The following is a 10195-nucleotide window of genomic DNA, read 5'->3' as shown; positions in this document are numbered from 1 at the left end:
TATTGGCATACATCTTATAATAATAAGACGTAAAGCTTACAATTATATGTATTATGATCACTGTGTATTAACTATATAGTTATATAATTATTACCGTTACGCTCTTTTGCACTGCTTAATCCTGTCTTCCAATTGGTTAAAAATTAATAAATATTTCCCTCGGTTTATTTTTAATATATCAAAATAAACTATATTTTTTTAAATTGTTCACGTTTCAAATTTAATTTGTTATACTACTAAATCTCCAACAGGTGGCAGAGTGCTCTCTGTTCATCTGATTGCAAACCTGCAAGAAGAAGAATTGTTCACGTGGTGGGGGCAAAACAACCCTTTTTATGTTTGATTATTCAGCTAAAGTAACACTGTAGATTTAGTAAGTACCTTTCATCTATTTAAAAATACTTAATGACATTTGCTTGGTGTAGTATTTTTATTCTTTATTAAGTTTCTGTAAATAATTGAGATACACGCAATGAAGAGGAGGATGACATATATGTTTTTTTATTGTATTAACAGTAATTTCATGTTTCATTCGGAAAGTCTTGTCTACTACGTATTATTTATTATTCTTGTAAATGTTTAAGTGAAATGCCTGTCAAATCCTATCATTATACATGTTCAGAGTAACACAGGTGAAGAGGAAACATGGGTCGCTCCTCTAAAGACAAGCGAGATATTTACTACAGGCTTGCGAAGGAGGAAGGCTGGAGAGCAAGAAGTGCCTTCAAACTTCTTCAGCTGGATGAAGAGTTCAACCTATTTAAAGGTAATGACCCAAAAGGAATTATTTATTCAAAGGGGGCATATTATTAAAATCTGACTTTCTCCATGTTTAAGTGCTATAATTGGGTCCCCGTGCTTCTATCAACATGTGTAAAAGATCAACCCAGTAACTAGTTTTGGTAAACATTCTCCTTAAGCATGTGAAAAAATTGGTAATTAAAATTTGGCTCCCCTTGTGAGGTCAGAAGGGGATAATACTTCCCCTTAATCTGCACATCCAACTACAGCACTGCCATTTAGTGCAGAGATCAACTCATTTGCATTTTAAAGGACACAACCCAAAATGGCACATTTTGCTCACACCTACAAAGTGGCAATTTTATCATGCTATAATAAATTATCTATTTCGTATTTTGAGCTAAAACTTTACATACGTTCTCTGGGGACACCAAAGATTTATTTGAGTCTTATAAAGTCAAAAACTGAATGCGGGATGTATTCAGGTCCAATTACCCTCAAGGGTCCAAAGTTTGAATGTGGTCTACCATCATTGCGCGCTCTGCAAGCCAATTCGTCAGTGCACTTTGAGGACTTTCCTGAAAAATGTATGTGATGTTTCTGCAAACAAACCAGTATTTCTGAATAGCCTGAGGCAGGAGTTACGCAAATTTGAAGAACATATAATACTTGCCGAGAGCTTTCAGTCAATATCATTATCTCATTTTTGACACAGTTGGCGTTTAGTGGCTTTTGCATCCGAGGTCTTCAAATGTAATCAAAATGGGTTGTTTACATTACTGTGTGTGTGTATATTTACAGGTGTGAGTCGTGCTGTGGATCTGTGTGCAGCACCTGGTAGCTGGAGCCAAGTCCTGAGCCGCAAACTCCGGTGACTTATTCCTCTCAACTGTTATTGTATATTCGTCATAGTATTGCATGCTGTGCCACTATTTACAACATTGTATTCACTTGCGCAAATGTCAACTGATTGTGGTCCTTCATTATGCTTTTGTTGTATTTCAGTGGAAAAGACACGAATGAGGAGGTTAAGATCGTCGCAGTAGACCTTCAAGCTATGGCCCCCTTGCCTGGTGTCACACAAATTCAGGGGGACATTACTAAGGTGCAGTACTAAATTATATAAATGACAGCATAGTTTTAGGGTTGAGAATAGGTGATCCAAATGCTTTATTGGCAGAATCTAGTATCTCTGTGTTTGCATTGTTATGCTTGACAAGCAAATGTTTGCGTTTCAGATTTCTACAGCACAGGAGATCATCCGACATTTTGAAGGGCAGTCTGCAGATTTGGTTGTGTGTGATGGCGCACCTGATGGTGAGAAATATTTGTGTTTAACATATGATGCCATCCTCTGACTGAATACAATTCATTTAACCATCAATGTGTTTCTCATGTACTGAATTGAAGGTTTAAGTCTGTCTCTTTTAATAGTTACAGGCCTTCATGATGTAGATGAGTACATTCAGGCACAGCTCCTGTTAGCGGTATGTATAGCCTGTTTGGACTAATCTTTAAATGCCTGCTTTAAATTGTTGTTGATTTATTGTAGTTGATCGTTATATTAAAGAGCACCTATTGTCCGATTCGTATTTTTACATTTCCTTTGGTTTGCATTAGTACATGTTAACCATATGCAAAAGGTACATACCCAAAAGTAAACGATGATGCGAGTTATCGTCTCCAACGTAAATCTCTTTTCTTGGACTACAACAAACACACGGATTGTAGGCAACAGTTTACTTCCCGGTAATTGGTGATGTAGACAAGACCGACATTATCATAATTCCTCCCGCTTCAGACTCAGCCTGTAAATTAACTCCTGCATTGCATTGTGACCGAATCTTTCAAACATGGTAAGGAGCGTCACATTTCCGGCTGATGTCAGAAGCATTCAGGCCAATTACAGCGTACAGATTAGCTGGCCAATCAGGGACACAGAGCTTTTCAAATCTGTGCGTTTCAGGAAGAAATTGAAATCTGGAGCTACAAAAATGTACTGTATGTGGAATTTTTTTAAACATAAACAGGGTTTCCCGCAGAAAATTTGTTAGTTAAGGTGGTAGGGTTGGGCGGTGGGTGGTGCCGGGGGGCGTGACAATCAAAGGTACGTGTCATGATGAAAATATTTTTATTAAAAACACTCAAATAAAACTTATTTTTGAATAAACTATGACAGAAAATGAACACATACTACATAATTTAATGAATTAAATGTTTTTAACAGATACCTCAAACGAAAATAGCTACATGATGAAGTGAAACTAAAGGGTTAATAAACACAAACTGAAGCAGATGTTGTAGAACATTTAGGCCGTGTGGCGTGCGTGTCCGCTCGCGGTGTGAAGGGTGTCCGTGCTATTCTCCGAAATGCACTTGACGGCCTTTTGTGCTGCAAAATTTTTATTTTTTGGACTACCTAGTTAAGGTGGTAGGGTTTCCCAGCTTAGGTGGGCCGCCCGAACTGCAAAGTGCTGCGGGAAACCCTGATAAACCACTCAAATACATTGTATTATACTAAATACACTAAATAACATTGTTTTTAGCAATGAAATTGGTGCTCTTTAATAGTATCAGTATAATAGTAATATGAATGAATATTAGTTTAGAATATTATTAGTAGTGTAAATAATTAATAGTTTGAGTTAAGGTTATGGTTCGTATTTGCATTAGTGGTGATAGTAAGATTTAACCATACAAGTTTTGAGTTTTATAGACTATGTAAGATTCTTACATTTTCATATTCACAGGCTCTCAATATCACCACTCATGTTCTTAAACCAGGTGGCAACTTTGTGGCTAAAGTAAGCAATGCTATAATTATAATTATTTTTTTTTACATTTTTGTTAAAATGCCAGTTTGTCATATTTTAAAGCAATACTCCACTTTCTTAAATAAAATCTAGATAATTTACTCACCCCCATGTAATCCAAAATGTTGATGTGTTTCTTCGTTTAGTCAAGAAATAATTATTTTTATTTTTTAAGAAAAACATTCCATGATTTTTCTCAATTTAATAGAATTCATTGAATCTCAACAGTTAACAGTTTCAACACAGCTTCAAAGGGCTCTAAACAATCCCAAATGAGGCATAAGGGTCCTTTCTAGCAAAATGATTGTCATTTTCAGCAAGAAAAAAATTTCACTTTTAAACCACAACTTCTCATCTTTCACCTGCCGTGTGACACGCCAGCGCGACCTCACATAATGCACAAGCACGTGGAAAGGTCACATGTCACATTTGAAATGCACATTTGCGGACCATTTTAAGCAATAAACTGACATAAACACATTTATTAGTATAATTTCACATACAACAATGTCGAAACCGTCCTCTTTCTTCACACTTGTAAACACTGGGGCGGTAGTTTGGCATATGTGTAGTGATTCAGCGGGAGGAAAGGGAAATGGTATTTAAAACACTATTGAACTTCCGACCGAAACACACTACGGGAATCCCAGATTTAGCCCAAAGGGAATAATAAGTAAAATTAACTGTAATTAATTATACAAATTGATAAGGTTTTAACTGATGTAGCACACCGGCTGGGTGCCGTGGCTGCGTGTCTCGCTGTTGAGCAGCGTACTGTGAGCGAATTGTGAGCAACGATTAATTAAAATGCAGGCCTCTTAACCCAAGTCCAACCAATTGAAGTTGAGATGACCAATGTGAGAAGCTGTCGATTCTCGACAGACTTCATCAGCATAGTTTGTTTAATGCAGAGTTTTGTTTCAATAATAACTTGGATTAATATTAAATGAGTTTGAGATCAGTTATTATGGTAACATGAAACATATTATTGATCAGGAAAGGAAAAGGGAGATTAAGCAGAGACTAGTCAAAATATGCTTTAAACACACATCAAATAATTTCATAAATGTGAATTATAAGACACTAAGATAGACAAACCTCCCTATGGTGTTAACACACAGTGTCTGGCCAGATGTTACATATGTCATGCTTGACCTTTCAACATGCTTGTGCATTACGTAAGGTCGCACTGGCGCGCCACACGGCAGGTGCGAGACGAGAAGTTGTGGTTTAAGAAAGTGGAGTATGCCTTTAAGTTGACATACAAGATTTATCAAGTTACAGTTTGTTTAAATCTCAGCTGACTTTCTTGCTGTGCCTTCTTACTGTAGATCTTCAGGGGAAAAGATGTGACCCTGCTGTACTCGCAGCTCAAAATCTTTTTCGGTTCTGTAACCTGTGCCAAACCACGCAGCAGCCGCAACTCAAGCATAGGTGAAAAATCTGTATAGAATTTTGCAATAAATAAGGTCTATAACTGTACTACAGTATATGAGACTTTAACATTTGCTGTGCGTTTCTGCTTTGTAGAGGCATTTGTGGTGTGTCAGCATTACTCCCCACCTGAGGGTTATATCCCCAACATGTCCAACCCCTTACTGGATCATTCTTACGGTAACTTGCTGTACTGTGTAATAATAGTCACTTCTTTCAAGTTCTTCTTTGAGTTCCTTTTGTATTACTTGCTGTTGTTATTGTGACTGATGTGCTAGAAAGTCTCATAACTCTGAACATATAGAGATTGTTCACCCAAAAATGTAACTTAATCATTTTTGAGCACCATTGACTTCTGTAGTAGTATTTTTTCCTATTGTGGAAGTCAGTGGTGCTTCTGTTTCCTGCTACATTACAAATATCTTCCTTTGTATTCAGCTAAACAAATTTATACAGGTTTGTAACAAATTCAGGGTGAGTAAATGATGATGAAAGTTTCATTTTTACGCGTGTTGCGGTTCTCCAAATCCTCGATTTGATTACATTTTTACTTTTTTTTTTTAAAAGAACAGGTTGCTATGCCATTTTTAGACTAGACTTTTATAAAATATAATATCTGACCTTGAACCCGGAGATGCCCTGCCATGTTAGTCGTGCTGACAGTGGAAAAATATGGTACACGCACACATAGATATGTATAAAGGCTAGATGTGTTACGGCTGAGTCTCTAACGTCATCACCTGGCGGCCATCTCTCAAACAACTGAAATAAGTTGTTGTGAAACTTAAACAGATCTCAGTTCAGAGAAACGACTGGTGCTGTCACAGACATTGTTCTGCTGTAAACGTGTGCTGTGAGTTCGCTGAAGGCGGGAGGCGCGTGCTGTTTTTTGTTTCCAATGTAAAGAGCAGCTCGCGTGGTGTCTCCTGCATCTGCCATGCTATCTTTTAACTGGCTATAGCTAGCGAAGTTAGAGGAGGTTGACTCGCATCACTCAACACGTGTGTTTTTTTCCGCTTGGCAAGCCGACAGTATGTGACATGGGGGTGTGGCAGCATCGACGATTCCATTTTTTTATTCGAAGTTCGAGGTTGTGACTTAATTTCGATGTGACACCCTTATTCATTTTTGGGTGAACTTTTCTGTTTAAATAGCTGCAACATTTTTTTTCTAGATGTGGACTTTAACCAGTTAGAGGGACCTAACCGAATAATAGTCCCATTCCTCGCTTGTGGAGATCTTAGTGCCTTTGATTCAGACAGGACTTATCCACTTCAGGTGCTTCTCTTTAAAATCATCTCACATGACTGATATAGCTGTCACTGTAGTTTGACGTAATAAGCCTTATATTTATCTATTTCTTTCCTAAACAGCTTGATTCCTCTAAAGAGTATCAGTACCTACCACCCACACAGCCTCCAATTCGACCCCCTTACCAGCAAGCCTGTCAGCTTCGCAAGAATAACCTGTTAGCCAAAGAGGATTCGCCCGCTGGAGCACTTGATGATGCTCTGTCTACTTTAGAGCTCAACACCAGTCAGGACCCAAACACAGTGACACAGGATCCCTCTAACTAATTTAACTTTTTGATTTGTACTGCTTCTATGTTTAATTGTTTTATCGTGATCGAACAACAGTTATTTTTAAAGTTTTACAATAGGCAAAGGTAATTCATCAACTTTTTATGTATTTATTAATAGGATAACTTTTACAAGTCTTACAAGAACTTAGAATTTACAAAGATTCCCAGTAACACTTTACAATAAGGTTAAGTTAACTTTAGTTGATGCACAATGAACAATGAGCAACATAGTTTTACAACATTTTTTCATATTTGTTAATGCAAATACAGTTTTTCTCCATTTGTTCATGTTTAGGTCATTGTGTATTATGTAATGTTAACAGACACAACTTTTTATTTGGAAAATTGGAAATGCTTAAGGGAACTGAGGTAAATAAATACTCTGGAAGTACTGCTTAATTCATACTAACTAATATTAACGAATGGAACCCTTATTGTAAAGTGTTTTTATGTTTTTTTATGTAAATTATGTTTTGATGTTCTTAGTGTGTCAGAAACCACCTGATTTGCAACTTGTAAATATTAAATTGCATTATTAAAGACAACCACAACTAAAAGTTAGCACAGCTTTGTTTTATTTTTAGATCAGTGTAATGCTGCTAACATTTTTAATGAGGTTTCTCAAATACTATTTGTGTGCAATCGTGTTTTGTATAAGAATAAAATAAGATAAATCTTAATTATTTTATTTCTTTGAATTTAGTGTCTTTATTCAGACACTTTGATCTACTACAATACCAAAATTGTCAAAATAAAGATGACCTATTTAGTCTTAAGACTGCTTTGGTACAGCTTAAAATACTTTTTTACTGAGAAGAACTCCACATCCTCACAATGTGGTAGAAAATCTTCCATCTGTTTCCTTCTTTCGTTTACTTGCCAAGTGATCCGTGGCACAGCGCAGTTTTTAAACTCCTTTCATTGTCAGGGATTTTTAAAAACAAACTCGTCAGTTTATTGTTGAACATAAATTTCGGCTTCATTTTGTCTTGATGAGGTTTGTTTAATTATTTAAATATATTCATAGTTACAGTTATAAAACATTGAAGTAAATCTGGAATCAACTGGGAAATATTTTATGCAAAATGTCTTAGCAGCGGTTGACAAAAAAAAAACATACAACATATGCAAAACCAGGAACTGCATCCTGTTTGCTGGTCATTTATCAAAAGGTGATGTTGCGCTGCTGCTGTAGATCAGGTGAAATTTTGGTGATTTTGTATCAGCTTGAAATAAACATAAAATGATGATCCGCCTGCTTCATTTGTGTATATTCTGTAAGTAATACTTATTTATTGTATTAGGTATTGTAGCAAATATTTTGATGCTCAACTTTAAAGTGTATTGTATTGTTTTTCAGTGAGCCTTAATGCCATTGCCAACTGTGCAAATGCTGGTATGTTTTTAATCTTTCTTATGTATTTTTGTTTATGTGAATTTTCTATCAAGCGTACAGTCTTTTGGAGAATTCAGTTTTTGTTTAAAGCTTTATGTTTATAGTGGAGACTGAGCATTAAGTTATGGTTTTACAATAACAGTGTTATTTTTTAGTAGTCGAGCATTTAAAGGGGTAGTTGCCCCAAAAATCTAAATTCTGTCATTTTTACCCTAAAGTTGTTAAAAACCTGTATAGATTTCTTTGTTCCGCTGAACAGAAAGAAAGATATTTAGAGCAATGTTTGTAACCAAACTGTTTTTGAGCACCATTGACTTCCATAGTTTTAGGAATTCAGTGGTGCTTTTGCTTCCTGTATGATTTCAAATATCTTTCTTTGTGATCAGCTGGACAAAGAAATGTATTCAGGTTTGTAACAACTTTTTTCACTTTTTAGCTTTTTTTAAAAACTTTTTTCACTTTTGTAAATCCTAGAGAAATACTGTAGTTTTTAACCATGGACTTAACAGAATTTTACTTATTCATCTCTTTCTTGCATCCCATAGACATACCTTTGAATTTCAGTCTTGATGTGTTGACTCTCAATGATCATACTAACCTGACATGCTGTCACCAGAATATATCACAGTGCTCTTTTTACACGGACTCTGGAGAAATCAACAAGCCAACTGCCATACACCCTTGTTGCGAGCTCATTGTCAGTGGAAAGAAGTTATTACAGAGTGAACCTAAAGCTGACCAACAGCTCCTAACAACTGTTAATGTTTACTGCAGATCCGGCAATGGCAGTCATACCAGCCTCAAAGTCCCCATTACAGTGTGGAGGCTACGTAAATGACACATTATTTATTTATTTTATAGAACAAAGACATAAGAAATCACACTAAACATATTACACTGTTTTTTTTAATTATCATTTTGTGTCCATCTTTAGCTCTTTCTGGTAAACATGCCCTCATGTTACTGGTTATACTGGGGACCATGATTCTGTTGTTTTTGCTCATCTTAATCCTTATATGTATTTGGCACAATGTAACCAAAAAACAAGGTAGGAAACAGTTATTCATTAAATGCACATTCAAATGCACACAGTCAAAAGTTTGGACATAGAAATCATCTTAAAAAATGTATTTTTGTCAGTTGTGGGTACCTTATTTGCACAATTACTATACATTATTTGTGTTATTTTGTAAGCATAATTTTGTTCTAAAAAGTGAAATACTGTGTCCCAAATTTTGACTGAGTTTATTTAAAATATATTTTTTTGAAAACGTTACTAATCTGAGTTAAATCTTTGAATATCTGTGCAGGACGCAGAGGAGAGTTTCATTCATTGAGGTCAATACAAATTTTCAGCTTGGGTATTTTGTAAACATGTGATGTTCTTAATAATTTATTGTATGTTTATAATTACAGAGCTCAAGAATTGGACACTGGTGAGTTGGTCTGAATTGGTCTTTTGTGAGCCACAATGCTTATAAACTGATTAAAATTCTATGATAAAAAAGTAGGCTCATGGTAAATATCCATTTTAGACACTCAAGGCCTAAATCCTAAGGAAGAGCAGGAAGATCAGGAAGAGAAAGCAGAGGTAAGCTACAATTATTTTATCTCTAACCATTTAAAATGACAATTATTGTAACAATTTTACAGTGACAGCTATTGTACAGTTAGATATTAATGTTATAAACATATTTTTGAAAAGCAAACATTTATATGTTACATTTTAACAAAATTTTTATTTTTCTGTGTTTTTAACAGGCAAAGGAGGATGAAATATTTTATGCCACAGTAAATCATGCAGGTTCTGCTGGGTCTTCTGCAGTAATGTTTGAATTAGGAACGGACTATGCCACTGTGGTCATAAACTGAACACCCTGCAGCACCAAATGAAAACAATAATTGATATCGTGTTAGCTGAAAATGTACAAAGTGTGTAGGCATGTCACTGCCATATTGTAAACATATTTCCTATGGTTCATGACTCTGTCTGGATATATTAAAATATCAAATAAATGTATATCAAAGAACGGTGATCGCTTTCATTATTTGCCCGCAGTGTTGCATTATGTTGCGTTCCAGGCAGGTTTTTGAGCCCGTGAACTACGACTTCAAAACCACGACTTACGACTCTGAACTGGGAGTATGCGTTCCAGGCAGCCTGTAACCCGTGTTTTTACAACCTTCTACATGTGAAAATGCACTGGAACGGCATTCAAACCCGTGACT

At 35.8% G+C, this 10195-nt stretch overlaps 2 protein-coding genes across 2 annotated transcripts; both read left to right on the top strand.

Moving 5' to 3' along the window:
• Nucleotides 1-274: 274 nt before the first annotated feature.
• ftsj1 (FtsJ RNA 2'-O-methyltransferase 1) lies at nucleotides 275-7131 on the top strand. The gene is made up of 11 exons (XM_065286811.2): nucleotides 275-373; nucleotides 623-766; nucleotides 1543-1612; nucleotides 1747-1846; nucleotides 1980-2058; nucleotides 2176-2228; nucleotides 3492-3545; nucleotides 4886-4988; nucleotides 5085-5168; nucleotides 6163-6266; nucleotides 6362-7131. Exons 2-11 carry the CDS (start codon nucleotides 646-648, stop codon nucleotides 6563-6565), a joined length of 972 nt encoding a protein of 323 aa, XP_065142883.1. The 5' UTR covers nucleotides 275-373; nucleotides 623-645; the 3' UTR covers nucleotides 6566-7131.
• Nucleotides 7132-7271: 140 nt separating this feature from the next.
• Nucleotides 7272-9996, top strand: LOC135776245 (uncharacterized). Its single transcript, XM_065286812.1, has 8 exons — nucleotides 7272-7847; nucleotides 7931-7966; nucleotides 8512-8796; nucleotides 8901-9014; nucleotides 9277-9304; nucleotides 9383-9402; nucleotides 9502-9557; nucleotides 9728-9996. The coding sequence occupies exons 1-8, from the start codon at nucleotides 7814-7816 to the stop codon at nucleotides 9836-9838; spliced, it is 684 nt and encodes a 227-aa protein (XP_065142884.1). The 5' UTR covers nucleotides 7272-7813; the 3' UTR covers nucleotides 9839-9996.
• Nucleotides 9997-10195: the final 199 nt, after the last annotated feature.

This window comes from Paramisgurnus dabryanus, chromosome 18 (assembly GCF_030506205.2).
Source record: "Paramisgurnus dabryanus chromosome 18, PD_genome_1.1, whole genome shotgun sequence".
NCBI lineage: Eukaryota > Metazoa > Chordata > Actinopteri > Cypriniformes > Cobitidae > Paramisgurnus > Paramisgurnus dabryanus.
Note: the sequence above shows the minus strand (reverse complement) of the source record. Positions and strands in the feature narration are given on the sequence as shown.